The sequence below is a fragment of the Pongo pygmaeus genome, chromosome 16 (assembly GCF_028885625.2).
Source record: "Pongo pygmaeus isolate AG05252 chromosome 16, NHGRI_mPonPyg2-v2.0_pri, whole genome shotgun sequence".
In the NCBI taxonomy this organism is placed as follows: domain Eukaryota; kingdom Metazoa; phylum Chordata; class Mammalia; order Primates; family Hominidae; genus Pongo; species Pongo pygmaeus.
Window position 1 is genome coordinate 94,955,606 of NC_072389.2, and position 22,550 is coordinate 94,978,155.

Here is a 22,550-nt window from a genome sequence, read left to right on the forward strand (position 1 = left end):
GTAGCGCTTTGATGTCAATGGCTTCTTCTCTTGTCATTTTGTCCCATGAGTATCCTCAGTATAGCAAAAGTCCTAAGAGAAGGAGGTGGCACTGCCTTACTCTACACTTTGGAGGACTCCTTTCTCTTCAACATAATTGCCTCCTGTGAGTGGGAAAGGGGGGAAAGCATGACTAACACAGGCTTTGATGAGAAGATAAAGAGTTTTGTTTTTTTTTTCCTTCTATTTATTTCCACTGCCTTGGAGCAGGTTTATCACGTTAGAGCATTACTTCTTTCCCCTTCTAGGGTACTGCATCAGACCATGGGGGACAGAACAAAGAACCAGCCAAGAAGAAAAGGAAAAAATAAATGAAATGCCTGAGTTAATGTGAACTTTGGGGCTTCTGCTTCATTTTTACCCAACAAGCAACGATGGCCCTTGTCCTATAGTCCACACCGATGTTGGCACCTTGGTTCTCAACCCACTGAATTCAACTGCACCTTCAGTTAGAAGGAATCTTCTTGGCAGGTCCTGCTACTGAAAAATGGCTGGCCTTAGGCAAGCCCTTTTGCAAAAAGCACAGCTGAAAGCCTGAGTTTGGGAGCCTGCACCACCCCGATGAAGCTCCACGGGAGCAAATACAGAGCCTCCAGGCAGTGCTATGGTCCAGGCTGGCTTCGTTTTTCCAAGGAGCCTTTGGTGAGTTCAATTATCTGGTAAATATCCAGCGCTTCACCTGAAAGATAGTGCAAATTGGTTAGGATGCCACCTCAAGAACTGTTACTGAGAGCTCAGAAGTGAGCAAAGGAGCTTAATGCTAAGGTCAAAAGGAGAGTGAAAGGTTGAGAACAATTGCCACTAACGGTAATATTACATGTTAGGAGGGTCTGTTTTCTTTTTATATAAAGTAAGTATGTCTTAGATACACCTTAAATAGGAAATAAGCTTTCTGATTTACTTGTTTGGTATTTAAAGCACAGTTTGTTTTTCTGTCACCTATAGAGTGCAAAAATGCACTCTATAGAATAAATCCTGTTTAAACATTTCTTCTGTGGTTGAAGTAGGGGACAGGTACAGGTAGAATATTTGAAGCTCTGCTGTCTTCATTTTTGAAACATCCTATCACATTCACTCTGGACACAGGGCACCTTATAAGTTGAAATTAGCCTAGAATATAGCATGAGTCAAGAGTGGATTCTCTGGGGCCCCAAGCTTCCTCTTCTCCAAGACCCACTTTCTAGTCCACCTCAGATCCTATGTGTAATGAGGAACAAATGTGTTGTGCTCACCCTGGGGAATCCCGTATCTCCTTTCCATCCCAGTTGGGTTGGAAGGGGTTTTACAATCCATGGTCACTTCCTTCCTGAGGCACCGGTCAATATCGACTGCACTGAAAAAGGCGACTGACTGGGGCAAGTCATTCAGACCCAGCTTGTAGGCAAACATGCACCTGAAAGAGACCCAATCTCCTTTCACAGTCATGCCCCTCCTGTGAACACAGACGCATCATCCTGGAGCAATGACCCCACACCCCTTAGAGCAGGGCTTCCCCTGGACCAACACCCCATCTGTTCACTTAGCTAAGTCAAGAAAGGTGAAGGTCCAGCACTGTTTTCCATCCAGCAGCCTAACCTCCCACTGAGATACTGAAATGCAATTATGGACTCAACACACTTTTTTTTTCCAGTTTGGTACACTTTATTAATACACGAAATCACTTCCAATTGGGCCAGAGTTTGAAGCATAATCCCCCAGAGATGATTAAGAGGGCAATGGGAACAATGTTGAATACTGTAAACATCTGTTATTTACCCAATAATCAGAATAGATCATGGTTCCCAAACTGGTTCTGAGTGGCAGATCAACATGGAACGGTAATATTTAATTCATCCATATGAACTAGGAATTTTACTACAAGAAAATACAACTCAATATATAAAATATATAAGATATTTTTAAAAATCACATTTGAGTGTCCCCATTAACAGTGTTTTCTGTTAGCAGTCAAATAACAAACTTTTGGCACTTAAGAAAGAAAACATTTATGGGAGAAAGAAAAACATCTCAATTTTCTATGAAATGAGAAAAGGCTTCTGTCATTTGATTTTCAAAACAGAAAAGTGTGAGTACCACCCTTTGGAACAATTCCCCTAACCTCACTGCTTCCTCAATGATCAGTCTTGGTATTTCACATTTTCAAACCCAAGAACTCTTTTTTTAAAAATTGAGGCTAGTCTTTTTAGGACTTCTATAACTTTTTAAAAATTAGAAATAAGAAGCTGAAACATTCACTTCTAGGGGGATGAAAACTCAAAACTGCCCAGTCTGGCCCAAGGAACGCTCACCCAAAGCCCCACATAGGAGCACATGGCCAGGCTAGAGGCCATGGGCCCCGCATACCTGGTCAAGAGGTTGGTGATCTGCAAGGCCAGGGCAGCGCGGTAGCGGTCCTCCTCCCGCACCAGGTAGCGAACCTCGTCATGGATGCTGATGCAGAAGCGCCCGTCTATGGCAAACTCTTCAAACAGCCACTTCATGGCCACAAGCATGAGGTGTAAGTAGTCAACAGCAGAGCTCTGTACCACCCAATTCACACGGCTGGTCATAAACTGGGAAGGGAAGGTGGGCAGAGGTGAAAGGGGCTATGCTACATACCAATTAACTCTAGGGTAGAAGCCCCAAGAGAAGCTTCACTCTGGCCCTACCTACAAACATTGGTAAGGTCCACAGGGAGCTCTGCCTTGCCCTGCCCTCCCTGGGGCCCCTCTGCCCATGCTCCAAAGATAGCAAGATACCTCTTCCCGGACAGCCGAGGGCTCCAGGGCTCGGCTGATGCGGCAGCCCAGCACCGGGGTACGTGGTATGTCAGACGTAGCAATGCTCTCAAGCTTATTGAACATTTCTGACTCTGTGCCCCCCTTCCATGCCCGTTCAGCAATCACCTCCCACTTCCTCCACTGTGACCTAAGGGACCAGAAACAGAGGGCAGACTGTTGTCTTTCAGCATCTCAAAGCTGAAAAACAAAGCATCCAAGCTCTTCTGGGGCAAGCCCGGACCCCTCCCTCCATCCTTAACACAAAGAAGATTCTTACTTCCTTGCAGTTTCTCTCTGGACCTTGCGCAGATCCTGCAGGGAAATCCAGCCACCCTCAGTCCTGTCCACTGGGAGGTGCAACTCCCTCACCAGCCACTCGCCCTCATCCGACAGCCGATACCTGGGGGCAGTGTTATCACCATCATTCCACGGGAGTGCTTCCTGTGCCACGCTAGTGCCTTGGCAAGGAATGTTCACACATCACTTCAACTTTTAAAAACGCTGGCATCATGCCAGTCCCCTAAAGGCTTTTATTCAGAGGAAGAAACAGGCTCAGAGAGGCTAAGTGCCTTGCCTAGGATCACGGAGCTAGAAAGAGATGCAGCCCAGGCTTTTGTAGCCCCAAAGCCTGGGCCACCCCATGGTAGCCCAATAAAGGACAGACTCCAGCACAGGAGCCACCACTATTCCTACTGTCCTGTTTCTTTAGACACTGAATTGCCCAATGACCAACACGGGCCTTTTATTCAGGAGGCAGCAAGGGCCATCACTCTAGATTTGGGGGGATAGGGGTAAGAATAGGCTACTCCCTGAAGGGGAGGGGGCATTTGTTGAAGCAGAAAACACAACAGCCAGGCCTGGCTTACACCCTTCTCAACTGTCACAACTCTGGACAACTCCCAGCTTCCATCTAACCTGCAGACCTCAGAAGGCTTGTCGCCTGAAGGCTCCAGAGACACATCACTCACTTGCATAAATGGCTTCCCCACCACCTGCGCCCACAGTCCAAACTCCTGTGACACTTTCAAAGGTGTCCACAACTAAAGCCCCACCACCTTTCTCGCCTTCACCAGCACACGCTGCTCATGGTACGAGCCTTACCCGACCTCACTTTATCCACCGGACGATACTCAGCTCCCCTTTCCTGCATTTATAGTCATCAACCACTATATCATTTATCACATACTTAAACTTTTAGTTGTTCACGAGAAAGTGAAGTTTCCACAATAAGCCAGCTAATTAAATGTGGACAGTGTACTGTACCTCAAGGAAGTTGTACCTCTCTTCCCTCAATGCTTTTGGAACCCTCCAGAGAGTCTGCTAAGGCCCTGAGCACACAGTATGCAGTACTATAGGAGGAAACAAATTGGAGAGCTAGGCTAAGTAATCTGGAGGCCTGGTAATGCTTTCTCCAGTATCAACATCATCCTACATGCTCCAGTTTGCCACAGGGCCCTCCTGTCAACTCCTGTCTTCCACCCACTCCATTTGCTCTCATTCCCTGTAGGCATCTGAGTTTGCAACTCCTGTATTATTGATTATGCAGCATAATCAGAATTGTCAAGATGCTACCACTTGGTGACAGTATACCAAAAGTATAGCTTTACTCCCATAAGGAAAAACTGTTTAAGGCTGACTATAAAGCAACCAAATGTCACAATAGGACAAATCTTCCTGGAACCAGGTTACGCAGGTGTGGAAGGAGAGGGGCTAGGTGAGGGTTCAAGTAATGGGCAGGAGATAGAACAGATGAGAGTACTAAAGGACAGTAAAGCAGGCCTCGGGTCCTGGGTGTTAAAAGTGGATGGGAGAGGGACCCTCACCAGCGGAGGCCCTTGGTGGCAGCGTACATCTGCTGGGCCTTCTCAGCTGCCTCCTGCTGTGTGAGCCGGTGGTTAAACTGCATTAGTAAGCGCTCAGCAAAGGGCTGCCCAGCACCATAGATGCGGCCGTAGTTGAAGATTTTGGCATGCTCACGGCTGATGCCCACAGTAGTGGCTGTCTTACTGTGTAGATCAGTGCCCCTGCTCTTCCTGCCCTGCAGTGTCATCCACCCAAAGGCTGTGCAGCCTGGAAGACAAGCAGGAGTGAGAAAAGCAGCTCAGGAACATTCTGCCCAATGTTCATCAGAACTGTCAATATGCTACCTGAGGGGCTAGGCTGCCCCAACCCCGGCTCCTGCTCACCATGCATGCCGGCAAAGTGGGCGTCTCCAAGCACAGCTGCAATCCACAGCTCTTGGGAGTCCACATCAGCACCCACAAGGGTGTAGCCAGGTGGGGCCTGCACCATGGCTTTCAACTCACTGCCTACTCGGTCAGGCTGTGGGAAGAGTGAGATACCCAAATGAGACTCCTCCTACCCCATTCCTGGAGCCAGAGTTGACTGAGAAAGAGCTAGAGCCTTTCCTGAGGGGATGGCTTTAGAGAATGCCAGACAGCACTGCTCAAATTCCACAGTTCCAGAGATGGCCACCTATCAGCAATTGGGGTGACAGGTAAAGAATCTACTCTATGCCTAGCTCTATGCCAGACCCCTCACCTACATGGTCCTATCTAAATTCCATGAGAGCTGTAGCTATTACGCCTGTCATTGTCTGGCCAGGAGCAGGTGCCCAGAACACATTTACTGAAGGAGTGGACAGGAATCATGAAGCCAGATTTAAACTAGAGTCCTGCCTGATCCAGATCACAGGGTCCTTTTCATGATCCTCGCTAAATACCTAAAGGCCCTCAGAGCCCAGTTTCTATAGACCTGGGAGAGGAAGAGCAGGGGCCAGAGGTGCAGAGGTCACATACCCGGGCATTGCTGGCAGTGAGCCATGTGGGCTCCACAGCCCGGCGAGTGATGGTGCCGGCAGTCACCACTTGGGGCAGGATGGCCCCATAGAGGCCTTCCTCATCATAGTCAGGGTGCCTGGTGGGGTGCAGGGGAAGGAAATGGGTCTTAGCAGGTCGCTTTGGCCCTAGGACCTACCACCTCACCTCAGTCCTCCTATCCCTGCAACCACTCAGCAGGCCATACCTGATCACAGCACGGGGCAGAGCTGACCTGGGCAGCCACACCACCATCTGGGAGCTGTGGGGACAGACAAGGTGAGGCTCAGCACAGCCACGGGAAGCAGAATGTATCCCGCATCCCACCATGGTCCTCACCTGCCCACCTCCAGGACTGCTATACTCCATGACCCAGCCTCACTAACTGGACTCAAGGTGAGCCCTGGCTCAGCCAAGACCTGGGGCCCTATGACGCACCAATCAAGAGCATAAACCATCTGGGAACCGGCCAGGCCTCTGAGTGAGCTTCCGCTCCTCTCCTGGAGGCATCCATGAGGCGCTCCTTCCACCACTGCCTCTTCCTACACACAGGCAGACTTCACCATCCCAACACCCACTCTGCTCGCCAGTGTGCTGATGGCCACAACCACCTTGGAAATGGCCTTCAAGATGAATACATTTGCCATTCCAGACTACAAGACCCAGCTCCCAGCCCCCAACAGGGCTTACAGGCCACCAGCTCTCCATGGTCCTCAGCCATATCCCATGGCTCCAGCAGTTACACCAAGAAGTTCTGTTGGAGTTACGAAGGGCTCTCATGGTCCTACAGCACCATTCTTTTTACATTAACAGGGAAACTGAAGCTAGAGGGGAGACCTGCCCAAGGTCCATGGCACCAGGACCAAAAGTAGCCAGGCCTCTAGACCATAGTCAGGCTGGCCCTCTGTGGGAATCCAGGGTTAGTCAGGGGTCCCTGGATGGGAAGAGACGGGAAAGGCATCCCAGGACTCCTCCCATGGTGGCCCACCTGATACGTTTATGGGCGTTCCTCCAGAAAGAAATCATTTTGTTGATTTCCAGAGCACGGGGCCCACTGGCACCTCCTGGGCCAGCCTGCAGGGTGCCATCCTCCATCTTGGGCAGGAAGTCCTTGGCAAAGGGGCTTCCCACATTACAGCTATTACCATCCTAGACAGAGCAAAGGAAGCAGGGGCTGGAGGCAGGTGGCAGACCCCTGGGTGGGGAACCAACGTGAGTACCTGCACTTCTACCAACACTGAGCCCAGAACCTCAGCAGTCTGAGGCAAATCCCTGATTGTATCACGCACGCACGCACACACACACACGTGCACACACATGCCCCCTAAGACACACAGACACAAGCAAACCTGGCTCCCCGCATAATAACAAATCGGCATAACCTATCATGTACCAGATGTCGTACCAAACATACGACGTGCCCCATGTCATTTAATTCCACCACCACACCCCTTGCCACTCGACTTTCATTAGAAAAACAAAAGCTGAGAGATGACAGTATGTGCCTGAAATCACACTCTGTCCCACTACTAGTCATTCCCACAAAAAGGATAGTCTCAGGTGTGTCACTCTGAAGGCCTGCTGTGGGCCTTGAACAGAATGAGGAAACACCACAGGACAGGCCATGACCCAGGACACACCTTGTGAGGCAGCTTGAAAAACCAGCAGCCAGGGATGTCCACGTCGTTGTAAGGTCCATTGCCATGGTGATAGCTGGGCTGGGTGTCCTTGGGGCCACCACGGGCAGTCTGTGAGGGCCACACACCTAGATCAGGCCCTGCTCCAGCACCTGCATTCAGCAAGGGCCATGGGGTAGGGGGTGGGAAAAGGGCCTGAAACTGTCGTCATCAGCTGGGAAATGACAAGATGGCCATGAGGTCTCACTCAGGCTTTCTCCTTGGCCTCCAACACGTGTGGGGCCTCCCAGGGGCAGGATGGCATCTCCAACCCCCCTAAGACCTAGGGAACTCTGGCTGGGAAGAACTAGTGGGCAAGAAGAAGCCCTTTCCACCCAGCACCCACCCAGAGAACCCCTGAGCCGGCGCACTGCTCACCAGAGCTAGGGGTTGACCTGGCACTGGAGCTCGCAAGTTCTCCATCTTGGCCTCAGCCTCCACTTCTAAGTAATCCAGTTCTTCTACCTGGAGCGGTCCAAGGACCAAAGTAGTGAAGCAGGGCACTGGGTAGGCTCCAATCCACCAGCCCCTCCCTGCGTGGTACTCAGACACTGCAGGCCAGTCTGGGGTGAGCCACCAGTGCCAGACTCCCACCCAAAAAGGCTGCCCCTTCCCTGGGTGGAATACAGAGACCGCCCCTCCCCAAAGCTCAGGTTCAGAGCCTGCCCTCACCGTTTGCCATATGGCACTATTGTCAGTGAGCAGGAACTCCTCGGCCAGGCCGGCCTCCTGGGGTATCAGCTGCTGCTTCCCCTGTTCAAGACAGTGCTTCCTGTACAGGGACTCGATGGCTCTGGGCAGAGAACAGCAGGAGCAGCCTCTGATTACCAGATGCCCACTCTGGACCAGGCAGCTTGCTAGTGCCTTCCACAATTCCCTTTGTTTAGTCCTCAGAATCAGCTCTGAGGCGGAACCAGACAGCACTTTCCCGGGTTTTAGACAGGGATTGATTGACAAACTGAAAATGACAGCACCCTGGCAGCAGGCTGGGGTTCGAGGCCTTATCTCACTCAAATCCAAGTTCCTCTTACACTACGAAGCTGCCGTCTCAAGAGAAGTTCTGAGAGCACAGCAGGGGGAGGACAGGACCAAAGGCCCAGCTGCAGGCTGGCTCCTGTCAGCTCACCTACCCTTGGGCTCAAAGGAACAAGGCCAGTCTTATCCCCTTTGGTCCTATGGCCCCATAAGACTCAGGCTACCCTGAAGAGCCAGGACTCTTAATTCTGGGCCACTGTAAAAAGTTTCTCCCCAACACCTGCTTGTCTAAAGCTCAGGGTCTGTGATCTTAAGTCAACCAAGCCTTTGTCAACTACAATATGGGGATAACCATTCTAGCTCATGGGACTCCTTGGGGAACAAATGAGGGAAGCACTGCTTGGCCCATAATTATCACTCAAATTATATACACACTTTTTTAAAAGCCCATCTCCCTGCTATTTGTAACAGCCCTCTGCATGTTCCTGTGAAGGCAGCTGTGCTTCTGGGCCCAAGAGTAGGGCCTTTAGTCCTCCCCACTCTGAACATCTCAACATACTCCCTCCCAGGGCTCGAGATCCAGAGGGTAAGGGTAGCCATGGAAAAAAAAATCTGAACTCAGACTCCTTTTGTGTGTGTGTATGTGTGTGTGTGTTTTTAAATTTTTTTCCTGTTTTCCCTTCTTCTGAACCCAGACTCTTGAACCCAAACTCTTTCCACTAGCCTGAGCTGACCAGCCAGGGGAAGGGGTCCCTAGGCTCCAGCCCCTTCCTCCCCTGGGCCTGAGCCTTACCTGTAGGGGCAGACCACCCCAGCTGACTCCAGGGTGGTACCTGTCGGCAGATTGGCCAGGTTGTCCCGCCGCCCAGGCACCAGGTAGCCCCAGCCATGACGCTCTGAGTAGTGCAGAGGGAAGCCATCCCAGGTCAGTGCCATGAGTTTAGGTGTGACCCGCATCTGCAGGCTGAGGAGGCTGGGGCCCGGGGTCCATGCAGGGTCGTCTAGCCGGGGGCAGAGCTTCCGGTACCATCTATGTCCCAGCAGGAAGACAGCAGTGTCACAATGGTAAGGGCAGTTGTTGGGGGGAAGGTTCTCTCTCTCACAGTGTCCCCACCCACCCTCCAAAGCCCTGGGGCTTTCTGGTGACCCCAGCCTACAGCCACCATCCCCTCCTCTGGGATGCTTTAGCCAGGACCCCCACGTAATCCTCTAGCAGAATATTTCAAAAGCGAAGACACTAAGTCAGTCCCACTGGACTAGTCAGAAGCTAGGACACAAAAGCATACCCTGGCCCAGGGCAGGGCTCCTTCCCAAGCTCCATTTCATCCAGGGTAACTGACCAGAGGAGGGAGCAGATCTGCCCTCCCCACCCCTCTAGAGAAACGCCAGTCTTTCTGGGTGCTCTCTTGCAGGCTGTTCATCAGAGTTCAGCCCAGGGTGAGACTAGCAAGGCGCTCAGGACACTTGCTCTCAGGGTCATGCAAGTGCAAAGCTGGCACCCTGCTGCTCACCCTGGCTGCCCTTTTTCTCATCTCTGCCACCCTATGAGGCTCAAAGGAAGGGGCACCTTCTCAAGGAAGCCTTCTTGATTTATTTCCCCAGGCAGAGTCAGAACTACCTATGGACACTAGCTGCACTGGCTGGTCTACGTGCCTGGCTCCTCCTAGGAAAAAGAACTACTGGAAAGGAGGAGCTATGCTCCAGTGTGTACACCCAGTGGCTGCCACGGGCCATTGCACAGCAGGTGCTCACAACACTGTGCTGAATGAGTCCAGTAAGCTGGTCCAGAGTGAGCAAATGAGAATAGGACTGGAAGACTGTGTGACTGAATGGCAGCAGGTCAATAAGTATACATGTGCATGATGCCTCTGTGCCAGAACCCAGACCAGGGCTGTCCTGAGAATGGTGCAAGGGTAGACTCTAGATACACCGCTAGGGGTGGGCAGGGCTCACCCAGGGTGTCCAGGAAGGTGCTGGGGCCGCTTGGGCAGGAGCTCTGTGGTCTCCTTCAGCTTCTGCAAGCAGGCGCGGGCCATGACATCTTGTTGAAACTCCTCCTCCTCACTGCGGGGGCCGAGGTCTGTGAGGGTGGGGGAAGACAATCAGGAGCAGGAGAAGGAACTCTCAATAAGATCTGCTCCCACCTGCTCATCCCCAGAAGGCTGGAGCAACCCTTTCGAAGGACCCCTCAATCACAAGACCTTCCCAGAAACAACCCCTACCCTACCCTACCTCCCGCCCATGCTCCCCACCTTCCTGATCCATGGGATCACCAGGGGCCCCAGCCCCCTCGATGGGCAACTTGCTGGCTGTGGCTGGTTCCTTCTTCACCTTCTTAGCTTTCTTCTGCTTAAATTCTTGCAGGTCCCACTCCAGGTCCCAGAGCCAGGGGTCTTCTTTGTACCTACAGAGCCACTCCACTAGGGCAGGGCTAAGGCTAAGCCGAAGGCTAGGCCGCCCACCTGCCAGTCCCCTGCCTAAATCCCGCCCACCCAAGGCCTGGCTACCTCTCTCCTGAGAGCAGCTGGCAGGCGTCATTGGCCAGATCCATCAACGACTTCTTCATCTCCCGCTGGAGCTCCTCATAAGTGCCCTGTGCCTCTGACAGGTAACGCTCCCAGTTCTGGTTGACAGGCAGGTAGGAGACACCCATCTCCAGCATGCCGGCCAGAGTCACTGGGTGGGGACACCTTGGAGGCAAACACCAGGAGCTGCCATAAATGACCACAGGAGGCAAGACTGGCCCAATCCCTGAGCTGGTTTAGCAAGCCTCAACCCAGCCACTGACATGGCACAGCTCAAAAGTCAGAGACAAGGCATTAAATCCCAGCTCTACTGTTACTCATCCCTGGGTAAGTAACCCCATCTCTCACAGCCTCAGTTCTTTCATCTATAAAATGGGAACAATATCATCCCATCCTCAGGAGTAATGTGGGAAATATAGATGGCAAAAGTGAAAATGGCTGCCACACGTGGAGTAATGACTCTGTGCCAGGCACTGTGCTAATAATCCCATACATGAAAAACATCATGCCTGAACCTCACAACTTGGGTGGTAAAATACAGTTGACCTTTAAACAACACATGTCTGGATCGTGCAAGTTCACTTACACATTTATTTTCTTCAGCCTTAGCCACCCGAGACAGCAAGCCCAACCCCCGCCCTCAGCCTACCCAACGTGAAGGATAGAGATCTTTATGATGATCCACTTCCACCTAATGAATAGTAAACATATTTTCTCCTCATGATTTTCTTAATACATTTTCTTTTATCTAGCTTACTTTAAGAATACAGTATATAATACATATAACATAAAAAATATGTATCATGTTATCAGTATAGCTTCTAACCAACAGTAAGCTATTAGTAGTTAAGCTCTGAGGGAGTCAAAAGTTATACCCAAATTTTCCTCCCTTCTTTTTTCTTTCAATATCTTTGGTACAAATATACCTGAATTTTCAGCTATACAAGGGTCACTTCATAAGACAGACTCATTAATAAACATAACCATGATGTACGCGAAGCCCTTGGCTAAGGATCTAGTTCAGAGAAGGTGCATAGTAAACCAGGACCATGCACATGAAACACAAGCACAACTCCATGGCCCTCCCCTCCAGGGCCTCTGTCAAATCCAGAGTCCAGGGCCCAGATGGACACCACTGGACAGAAGGGCTCCATTCTTTCAGCCTAGAAAAGCTAAGGTCCCCAACCTGAGATAGAACCAGCGCCACCTGATTACAGTGGGCCCGGGTACCAGGAACGCACTGACCCCCAGAGATTCCCACATGGGCTCCCCCTCACCTCTCCAAGAAGAGCGGTAGCTGCTGCTGGAAAACCTCATGGGTGGCCCACACGTCCTGGGCACAGTACTGCATCAGGTCCTGGCACAAGGTGACAGGAAGGCGCAAGGTGGGCAACCATCCCATTACCACCACCAGGTCTCAGGGTCAGGCCTGGCAGCTGTATCTCCCCCAAGTGCAGCTAGGGGTGTGCCACAGCCCATCTCCCCAGAGCCCCCTCCAGCACCATACCTGGAAGTTCTCACGAATGTCCTTCATGGTGCCCTTCACAAACAGTTCTCGAGGCTCCTTCTCTAAGGGAGGCCCCCCTACATAAAGTCTGTGCACCTCTGCCAGATTGTTGACACTGCTGATGTCCAGCCAGTCCCAGGATGAGACCTGGGGAACCAGAGCAAGGGACACGGCAGATCAGCCTGGCCTCGGGCCAGACGGGCTGGTGAGGGGTGCTCCCAAGCACTATGCTCCTGCCCACCGGCAGTGTACTCTCACCGCTGGGCCTCTTCTGGCTTTCCTCTGGGACTTCTGGACTTGCTTTGTGGGGGGCTGGACCTTGTGCTTGCCCTGCTTGGCTGCTATCCACAGACTGCGCTGGAAGCTGCTTAGCCCTGAGATGGCCATGTGCATGCTCATGGTGTCCAGGAAACGCATGCGGGAACCCTGAGGAGGAGGAGGAGGAAAGGGAAGGGAAGGAGGGAGGCCGCAACTGTGGGGTCAGCCCACCACTGCTTAGTGGTGTGGACCTCCAGCCCCACCTCAGCTCCTCAAACAGCCTCCCCTCCCAGCACACAGCCTTCAACACAAAATACAGAATCTTCATGCTTATTCATGCTTGCCCCATCACCTGTAAGGGGCCTGCCTTCCCAAATCCTAGTCACCCTTTAAGATGCAGGCCTGGCTCAATCCCAATGTGCAAGTCCTCCTCAGCTTCCAGCAATAGGTCTGAGCAACGTAGATACAGAGTGGCCAAAATAAAGCCTTCAGGGCTATCTGGTCTGGCCCCAACCCTGCCACTCAAAAGCTTTGTGGCCCTGAGCATGTCAACAAGGCTGTCTGAGCCTCAGCACCCTCAGCTATAGGGTAAGGTTGCTCTCCCCTGCCTGGCATATCTTCTAGGCTGTTGTGAAGATTCAGTGAAAAAATACTTTTCATAAAATTAAGAATTGCCACTACTATACACCAGGCAGAGTACTGAGTGTTTGACATGCAGGCATTGTTCCAACCCTCCTATTAATCCTATGAGATTTCTGTTATGTCTGCCTTTTTATAAAAAAGGAAACTAAGACTTAGAGATGTTAAGGAGCTCACAGTAGTCATCGGTGGTTAAGGCAGGAAGTGAGCCCAGGCTGTGGCTCAAAACCTTCAAGACCCATGCTAAGCTCTAAGATGCCACAGAGACAAAGGCCATTATTACTTTGTGACAACTTAGGTCCTATACCAGGCTTTCCTGGGGACATAAAACAGCTAGACACAGAGACCAAAGGCACAGCTGGTCAACAGATGGGCCTTGTGGCTTCAGCAAAGGCAACAGAGACACTTGCCAGGAAAGGAGTACCTTCCCTAACCACTGAGATTAGGGCTCCTGGCCCATCCCATGCCAGAACCTGCAGTTGGCCCCAGGAACCTTACCTGGATCAGGTACTGCTCCCTGATATGAGCTCGGTCAAAGGAAACATTGTGCCCCACCACTAACTGCTCCTGCCAATCTCTCTGGGTGGGGCTGCTGGCACCAGCAGGGACCTCCAGGGGGATGAGGTCAGCCGGCGACAGCTGGCTGGTCCAAGAGTAACGCTCTTCCACCAGCCGCCGGCTGCACCAGGAATACCTGAGGGAGGTGAGAGGCAGGCAGGTTCACCATGCAGACATTAAACTTCCACTCCACAACACCCACTGCACACCCACCACCACATGCCAGATGGTGCATTGGCAGCTGGGGACACAAGTGAGACCAAAGGGTGCTCCTAACTCAAACAGCCACAGGTCAGGTGTGGCAGGGTGGGTGTGTGTGCTGGCGGGCAAGAGCTACAAAAGCTTCTTTAAACTTCTGCACATAAAAACGGAACTACTGGGCTATTAGACCTACGTGCAGGTATTATATTACAGCCTGGGCTATCAAGGTGTTTGCTAGGCCCAGTGTTCACTGAGTCTGCATCTAGCTCTGAGGTTTTATGAACATTATCAACCCCTCATGTCTATAGGCACAAACCAGCTACTGTTCAAAGTACTAGTAAAGGAGATAGACAATAACAGAACCCAAGGTGGAGATTTAATTGAATTGGCAAAAAAAAAAAGACAAATGCTGCACACATGTACAGGATGAATCATCTCACAGCTGAAAAGATTCTGGGGGACAAAGAGCAAATCACACACCTTGGAGAAGCAACCACCCTCAGTGAGAACCAGGGAAAGTGCCAGAATGAGAAAATGTATGTGTATGTGACAGGGTTGGGGTGGGAGGGATAGGGGATGAGTGCTGCCTGTTGGGGGCCTGACACTGATTGAGGAAAAGGCTGCAGTTTGCTCAAGATCCACAAGGCTAGGTGTAGGGGAATGGCCACTGAGGAAATGCCTGTTGCAAGCCACAGATTATTCTAAACAATCAAGGCCCACTCAGCATCAAAGTGAGTGACAAGGCCACATGTGGACAACACAGCTGCGAAGGAGCTCCTTGCAACCTTTATGGAAGGGAAAAGGGAGTATCTGCCTTAACAGATTCAACACATATAAAACTTAACTTCTTTCAAAGAGAAAGCAAAAAGAGGTTCCTAGTTTTAAACCTGACAAAATCTAACTCATACTCCAAATGGTGAAAATAAGCCAAGGGACTGAAAGAACTCCCCACCCCCCCACACTTTAATTCAGCATGTCAAAGCCCTTAAAACAACGCAGACAAAAAGGCTAAAGAATGCCAAACCGTTGAGGCCATGGTGGTAAACAGGGACTTTGGTTACAATAAAAAGCCACACTGGTGTCAAGATGCAGCTCTGCAGCTGTGCACGATGCCATATTATAAACTAGTGATTAAAAAGAAGCAAGCCAAATTTAAGATGAGTAGGGATCCATGCCATTAATACTAGTTTTACTGTGAATCTTAGAAAAATGCTGACGGCCGGAGAGACGTCCCTCTAGCCTGATGGCCGAAGCCCTTACCAACTGCCTTTGGGAAGAAGCTGCCCTGTGGGAGACTCATAGCTGACTAAGGCTTCTCCTCCCATTATAAACTGTGGGCTGGTCAGGTACCTAATGTCACTCGGCTAAGGGGCAGGGGCATGCCCAGGTTCAAAGTGGCCCACTATTAGGGCACCACGTGGCACCCACCCCCACCCACCAGTCAGACTCCCAGGAGTAAGGTCCCAGCATGAGTCCAGGCCTTAACAATGACTTCTGCCATCAGGCCAACTAAGCAATGCCCCGAGTACCACTGGCAAGAATGGAATGAGAATGAGGGCAGAGCGGGAAGGACAGGGAGGGAAAGGAGAGATAAAAGGAGAGAAAGAAGGAGGAAGAGAAAAGGGGACTTGAGGTAATTTGACCTAAAATGACCGACAGATTAAAAAACAAATCTTTCTTGTCACTAATTTTCTTTCAGCCACCAAAGCCTACTTTATCTTTTCAAATGATGGCCGGTATTCCCCTTTACTTTGACCATCAAGTTACATATTCTAAGTAGTGTGATTCTCATTGTAACTGGAACTCAATGCAGAATCATCTAGTTTTGCTCTTTTCAGCCATTAATGCCTACCTTATCTATTTAGCCATGTTTTCACCATTTTCAACTGCATATTTAACATTTCGCAGCTTTCTTTACAAAGATGTAGCTTCCAATAGGAATAAAGAAACTGCCAACTTTTTTGCTGGCCATGCCTGAAAGCATTAAGGTTGTAAATAGTATTTTAATCCTGGAATGAAGAATAAAAAAAGGGGAGAAACAGTACTGCCATCATTGTTTGAAAAAGAAACTTGGGTAGCACTTAGAAAGTTATTTAAAAAGAAGAGAGAGATTGGATATACTTGTTTGGGACCAAAATGCCTGCTTGGAAGGCTGGGGGAAGGAAGCAATGTTTCTCAACTAGGGGTGGTCAACCAGATGCCACCTCAAGGGGGCATCTGGAAACTTTGGCGGCGGGGACAGGGGGGCGGGGGGGTGTTGGTCTGGCGTTCATGGGAAAGGTTGGGAATGCTAAATGTCCTATACTGCCTGGGACAGTCCCACAAAAGGGAGCTTTCTACTGCCCAAAATAATTAATAGCTCCCCAAATAGAAACACTGTTCAAATGACTTTTCAGACTAACTTCTCATGACGCTATTAGGAGAGGGGGTAAAGGCACCAAATCACGGTGATCTTAAGTGGCCTCCCGAAGGTCTCACGTACAGCGCTCTACTGTGATTCTCTGCATGGCCTTTACTGCCTGCCATTTACTTGGGTATTTGCTTACTGCCTGTGATCTTCCCACCAGAAAGTGAGTCCCACATAAACAGGGGTCTAGTCCTAATTCAACACATCAGTGCTCCCTACGTGAGCATCCAGCACATAACAGGACCTCAGAAAATATTCACTGAAACAAACTATTAAGCTGGGCCCCCATGCCTGCTTATGTCCCCAACCCTGCCCCTACTTACCAGGCCGAGGGGGATATGGCCACCGCCAATGTGGGGCAAATTCCCTCTGCCAAGCAGACCTCCACGTCGAACACCAGGGCCCGCTCCTCGGGGATGGCCACGGGTACGGCCTCCCCCTCGGGGCCGTACCGGGTCCAGCCCTCCGCCCAGGCCCAAGCCGGGGGCTTCGGGGGCAGCTGGGCCTGCAACAGCAAGTTGGCCGCCTCCAAGTAGGGCAGGCTCTGCTTCTGGGCCAGGAGGCGGAAGTGCTGGTCCAGGTTGTCCCCGTAGAGGGGCGGCAGGCGCAGCTCCACGTCGGGCAAGGGCGCGGCTGGCTGCCCCCAGAGCCCGTGCTTCTGCAGGTGCTCGACGCTGCGGCGCACCGCGGCCTCGCCGGGCATCTCCCCTCCTTGCCCGAAGATTTGCTCGTGCAGCCCTCTCGAGAGCATCTGGATGTGCAATGGGTTGTGCCGCAGCTGCCCGCCCTCCGAGGATGGCACTTGCGGCTGCTGTTGCTGCTGCTGCTGCTGCTGCTGCTGCCGCCGCCGCCGTTGCTCGTCGCTGGGGTCGGACGCGGGGACGGAGCTGGAGACCCAGCGCCCCGGAGCTGGAACCGGCCCTGGCCCGACGGTGGCGCCGGCCACCTTCCTCCAGAGCAGGCGGCTCATGGTTGGTGCAGGGACCCCCACGCTGGGAGTCAGAACACCTGGCTTTGGGCTCCAGCTTGGCTACTTTTACTGGCTGGAAAACGTGGAGAGAGACACGTCCTGTCTCTGCTCTCCTGTCAGTGAAATGGGTTTGACCATGCCTGCCTTCCACCCCAAATCCTAAAGGAGACAGATGATATAAAGCGTTATTTTACCATATATTTAATAGGTGTATTCATAATCATCATTCCTTGAGCATTTACTGCGTCCCCAGCACTGTGCCAGGCACTTCAGATGCATTTTCTGTTAAGCCTCAAAACTTGGGAAACGTCAATACCCCTCCTGGGGGAACCGGGGTCCACGCAACTTCGTCAGTGAACCCACGTGGGGAAGCCGAAGGCAGCAAGTAAGAGAGCAGTATCTGGAGTAGGGCGACGCGGTTTTGAACCCCGCTTCTGGCTCTCTCGAGCTGTGTGACCTTGGGCAAAGTTCCTTAGGCCCTGATATCCTATTCTGTAAAATGGGGTTACGGATTCTGCCTGTCACACCGGGCTGCTGTCTGGGGGACACAGGGCGCCTATGTCGTACGGCCCTGCTCTTGGCAAGCGCTCGGCAAATGGTGGCTGCCATTACCGCGACCGGCGCGGCCCTAGGGCCTAGCGTCGAGAGGTGCCAGCGCCCAGATTCGAACCCGCAGTGTGGGCCGCCGTCCCCCGGGACCCCCACCCACACCCGGACCACGGCCCAGCCGGCCGAGGGCGTCCTGCAGGGAGTGTCGGCAGCCACCCCCGTGCACCCCGCCGCCCGCCTGCGCCCGCGCCCGGCAGAGGCGCCGCGGTGCGCCCTGGGACTAGCCGCCGCCCTGCTCCGGGCCTCGCTCCCTGACTGGAGAGGGAGGGGCCGCGCCGTCGCTCAGCGACCCGGCCTCCCCGCCGCCGAACCCGCCGGAAACCTCGGTCCGCACGGTGCTTCCCGGTCTGCGGCTCCCCCGACCCCAGGCCCACGGCACGGCGTCCCCCTTCGCGCGGCCTACGCAGCCTCGGGGTAGCGTGTGGCCTCCACCCGGCCGGTCCGCTTCGCTGGCAGCCGCAACTTCCCGTCTGCACCCAGCTAGGTCCCGCGGCTACCCGAGAGGCAAGCGGGAGACTCCCAGCGCGACCAATAGGAGGGCCGCCAATGGAGCGGTCCGCCCGCGGGGGGAGAAGGGGGACTTCTGGGTGGGCTCTCCCAGCGGAACGCGCGAACCAAAGGCCAACCTCCCCTTCTCAAGGAGCAGGTGGATTGGTCCCGAGCTAGCTGGTGGGCGGAGGTGACATCTTTATGAGTTGCTCAAGGGATGGTAACAACCGGTTGGCCGCGTGGCCTAATGGATAAGGCGTCTGACTTCGGATCAGAAGATTGCAGGTTCGAGTCCTGCCGCGGTCGCAGGGAGATGGTGAATAACTTTTAGTTTATTCCCCCTAAGGAACGAAGTACGGGGACAATGTGAACGTAATCGCCGCTGATTCTCACCGCACTTCAAAGATGCAGGAACGCTAAGATCCGCGGAAGTAACCACGCCCAGCAAGTCCCTGCGAGATTGCCCGTTTACGTGTCTCAGCGGAGGCACATTTCTAAAATGTATCAGGTCTCTCGCAGCCCGACGCAGGTGGAGGAAAGTGGAGAGGGAGGGGCATCCTATACAGAAATCTCAATTTATACTCAGTTGATAGTTGGCAGGAGTTGGGGCTCGCAGCCATAAGCGAGGCTCCCTCCCTCGCCCATCCGGTGCTGCCTCCTCGTCCAGAGCAATTCTGAGGGGTAAAAATGTTGCCTTCCGTTGAACCTGAATTTGCCCGCAGATGCTAGCCTCCGGCCCACAGCGCGGCTGGAGCTTGTCCCATTCCCCAGCTGTTTCCAGTCTCCGCATCCGTCTTGTGTTGCTCCAGGTGCTTCAACAGCTCTCAGCGCTCGGTGGTTGGTGAACTGTGGTAAAGTGCACGCAGAATAAGGTCTACGGGATTAAGCACCGCCTGGGGGTTGGGGTCTGGAGGCCCAGCTGCACAGATGAAAGGGAGGCTCGGAGACGTTTGGGACCAACCGAGATCACACAGCTGATTAGGAATAAAATTCAGGTCAAGCTGAAAGTCGGCCGCCACCGTCCAGCGTGGATCCCAGGACACCGTGAACGGACTTCAGAAGTTGACTTTCGCGTTTTTCAGGAGTGGTGTGCAGGGAAACAGTCCTCTGCCGGCCCTGCGGGCTGATGCCGACCCTCACCTGCTCCTGCCACCTGGAGAGGTAGAGACAAGCCCCGGGCCAATCAGCATTGAGCCCTGGTCCCTTCTATTTAAATATGAAATATTTTGCATACACTTTTCTAGATGTACTTAATATACACAATGTTTTAATATTTGTGGTTTTTTTGTTTTGCCAAAAAAATACAATCAATCAGAAATTCATCTCTTTTGTTTTTTCACATAACTGTTGACTTTTACAAAATACTGGAAGGAGAGGCTCTCAGCTTAAATCAGGGAGTCCCTGAATGGGGAAAACATTTTCATCTTGTTTCTTCTAACCGCCTACTGATACTTGGTATTTCCTCCAATTATGAGCGTAGGCTGTCAGCCACAGTGGTATTAACAGTGCCTGTGACTTTGTCCCCTCCAGCGACCACAGATATTTTCATAACGCATTACAAGTGCTGCACATTTTTCAAAATTTGTTTGCACTCATCTGTACTTCAAAATAACAGTGGTTACTAGACTGCCGCTAGATCCGGTTAGTTAGTAAGTTTACCTATTTGTCCTAATATTTCAATACCTTTGGTGTCCTTTGTAATCCTTCATGTTTTATGTGCTTAAAAACACTATTCTTCCATATAACCAAAAACTGCCTGTACCCCTGTTGAAATAAAAATTAATAAAACATATTTCACAGAAAAAAATTAAAAACAGAAACACTACTCTAGGCCAGGTTCAGTGGCTCACGCCTGTAATCCCAGCACTTTGGGTGGCTGAGGTGGATGGATTGCCTGAGCTGGGGAGTTGAAGACCAGTCTGGCCAACATGGCAAAACCCCGTCTCTACCAAAAAAATACAAAACTTAGCCCGGCATGGTGGTGCACGCCTGTAATCCCAGCTACTCGGGAGGCTGAGGGAGGAGAACCGCTTGAACCCGGGGGGCAGAGTCTGCAGTGAGTTGAGATTGCACCATTGCACTCCAGTCTGGGCAACAGAGCGAGACTCCTCTCCCCGCTCCCCACCAAAACAACAACAACAACAAAAAAAGAAAAACACTATTCTAAGAAGGTGTCTATGACACAAAAAAGCTAAGAACCCCTGGCCCAACTGTCCACAGGGGCTGCTGTTGCTGGGCCTGATTGGCCTCCCCTGAGATTCAGTCTCAGGAGATGTCCATCAAGATGCCTGCTCCTCCGGTAGACTACTTGAGACTAGCCTAGCGCCCTGGCCCTGGAATTAGAATCTTCAACAAGGACAAAAATGGTTGATACTGATTCCTGCTGAGGGAGGGTACCTGGAGGCCTGCACCCTTCCTGCCAAGCTACACCCTGTTTCCAGGCCTTTCTGAACCCAGCTCCTCCACTTCCCCTGCCTCCTTTTCTAGGAACTCCCCCACGTCCTTCTAGAAAAGTCTGTCCTTGATAGTAGTTCCTGAGAAACAGTTACATTTTCCCACAATTCCCTGGACCTCTCCCCCTCCGCAGAGCAAGAGGCAAAGTTCATTAGGACCCCTGTCCTCGTCAAAACACTCCGTACTTTTCTTCTTCTTCTTCTGAGACAGAGTCTTGCTCTGTGCCCAGGCTGGAGTGCAGAGGCGTGATCTCAGCTCACTGCAGCCTCCACCTCCCAGGTTCAAGCGATTCTCATGCCTCAGCCTCCGGAGTAGCTGGGATTACAGGCGTGCGCCACCATGTGGATCTAATTTTTGTATTTTTAGTAGAGACTGGTTTCACCGTGTTGGCCAGGCTGGTCTGGAACTCCTGGCCTCAAGTGATCCACCTGCCTTGGCCTCCCAGAGTTCTGGGATTACAGGCTTGAGTCACTGCGCTGGGCCAGAACACCCTGTACTTTCAAAGCATGTACCTCAGTTGTAACTAATGAAGACTTTTTAAAAATCTCCCCCTTCCACTGCTGTAAATGCCCATAGGGACTGACCTTGTGTCTTATTTTGAGCTCAATTCCAGGACCTGCCTGAAGCTTGGTAATAACCGGCACTTGCTAGCTGCCAGGTGCTGTTCTAAGGGCTCACATATGTCACTTAAGTGAATCCTCACATCGACCCTTGGATAGAGGTACTGTTATCCCCTTTCACCCATGAGGAAACTGAGGCACAGAGAGGCAAAGCAGCTTGCCTAAAGCCCTATAGCTGGTCATTGGTAGAGCTGGGATTTGAATTCATGGAAACCAGGATCTCAGCAACTGCACTACACGGCAAATACCGGCTTTATGATGCTAGCGGAGGATCCCTACTGCACGACTGTGTGCCAGGCGCTGCACGTGCAGACTGATGTGGCCTCCTACATCACTGCTGCTGGCTAAGTAAGGGACCCTCAGGTGACAGCCTGCTCCTCCAGAGTCCCTCTCATGTGCTTACTTCCTGGTGACTTTCATGGTCTTCTCTGATGTTTGCCAAGCCCAACTCCAGCAATTTCTGCCACAGACGGAAAATATCACTGCTCTTCCTTTATCAACAGCTACCACTTGCAAATGAACCAGGCTGAATGCTTTAGAGCACCATTTTATTTAATCATTTCAATGACCCCATAAATAGGTGCTATTATTATTCATTTTACAGATGAGAGAAGATAGACTCCAGTAAGAAGTTTGAAGTAAGAAGTGTGAAGCATGGTGGCTAATGCCTGCAATCCCAGCACTTTGGGAGACCAAAGCAGGAAAATAGCTTGAGGCAGGAGTTCAAGACCAACCTGGCCAACACAGCAAGACCCCCGTTTCTAAAAAAGATAAAGAATTTTTTTTTGACTGGCTGGGTGTGGCGGTATTTACCTGTAATCCCAGCTACTCAGGAGGCTGAGATGGGAGGATCGCTTGAGCCCAGCAGTTCCAGTCTAGCCTGGGCAATATAGCAAGACCCTCATCTCTAAAAAAAATTAAAAATAAATAAAACTTATAAAAAGAAAAAAATGAGAATGTGGCCTTGTGACCTATGTGTGAAATTCAGGATGATAGCCATAGACTGTTTTCAAAACATGCTTCATATTTCTGGGGGAATAATTGGTTC

General features: G+C 51.7%; 2 protein-coding genes and 1 non-coding gene across 14 annotated transcripts in view; 2 read left to right on the plus strand and 1 right to left on the minus strand.

The window, feature by feature from the left end:
* Positions 1-1,027, plus strand: part of FANCI (FA complementation group I) — a 73,109-nt gene extending 72,082 nt beyond the window's left edge. For all 10 annotated transcript variants that reach the window (XM_063652914.1, XM_054450358.2, XM_054450360.2 and 7 more), the window contains one exon: positions 288-1,027. In XM_063652914.1, coding sequence (XP_063508984.1) covers positions 288-350 — 63 coding nt within the window. In that variant the 3' untranslated portion in view covers positions 351-1,027. The remainder of the gene's footprint in view (positions 1-287) is intronic.
* On the minus strand, positions 204-17,748 carry POLG (DNA polymerase gamma, catalytic subunit). Of its 3 annotated transcripts, XM_054450364.2 has the most exons (22): positions 16,684-17,748; positions 13,693-13,888; positions 12,556-12,723; positions 12,298-12,444; positions 12,068-12,147; positions 10,773-10,955; positions 10,518-10,669; positions 10,219-10,345; positions 9,059-9,295; positions 7,963-8,083; positions 7,669-7,755; positions 7,255-7,362; positions 6,603-6,763; positions 5,823-5,876; positions 5,597-5,714; positions 4,985-5,120; positions 4,622-4,868; positions 3,076-3,198; positions 2,778-2,946; positions 2,383-2,591; positions 1,272-1,432; positions 204-718 (listed from the first exon to the last, which is right to left on the minus strand). In XM_054450364.2, exons 1-22 carry the CDS (start codon positions 17,328-17,330, stop codon positions 642-644), a joined length of 3,708 nt encoding a protein of 1,235 aa, XP_054306339.1. In that variant the 5' UTR covers positions 17,331-17,748; the 3' UTR covers positions 204-641. The 3 variants fall into 3 exon arrangements, with proteins under 3 accessions (XP_054306339.1, XP_054306340.1, XP_063508992.1); XM_063652922.1 differs by lacking the exons at positions 204-718; positions 1,272-1,432; positions 2,383-2,591 and having other exon boundaries at positions 2,784-2,972; XM_054450365.2 differs by lacking the exons at positions 4,622-4,868; positions 4,985-5,120; positions 5,597-5,714; positions 5,823-5,876.
* Positions 17,749-18,661: 913 nt separating this feature from the next.
* Positions 18,662-18,734, plus strand: TRNAR-UCG (transfer RNA arginine (anticodon UCG)). The gene has a single exon. It is a non-coding gene; the product is annotated as a tRNA-Arg (tRNA).
* Positions 18,735-22,550: the final 3,816 nt, after the last annotated feature.

Bases quoted from the DNA above. Each gene is read 5' to 3' on its own strand.
- POLG (XM_054450364.2), bottom strand. From the start codon at position 17,330: ATGAGCCGCCTGCTCTGGAGGAAGGTGGCCGGCGCCACCGTCGGGCCA. The intron at 13,889-16,683 runs GTAAGTAGGGGC...CACCTCCCTCAG, and splicing joins GCCATATCCCCCTCGGCCTG to GTATTCCTGGTGCAGCCGGC. The intron at 10,346-10,517 runs GTGGGGAGCATG...CCACCCTCACAG, and splicing joins TGATCCCATGGATCAGGAAG to ACCTCGGCCCCCGCAGTGAG.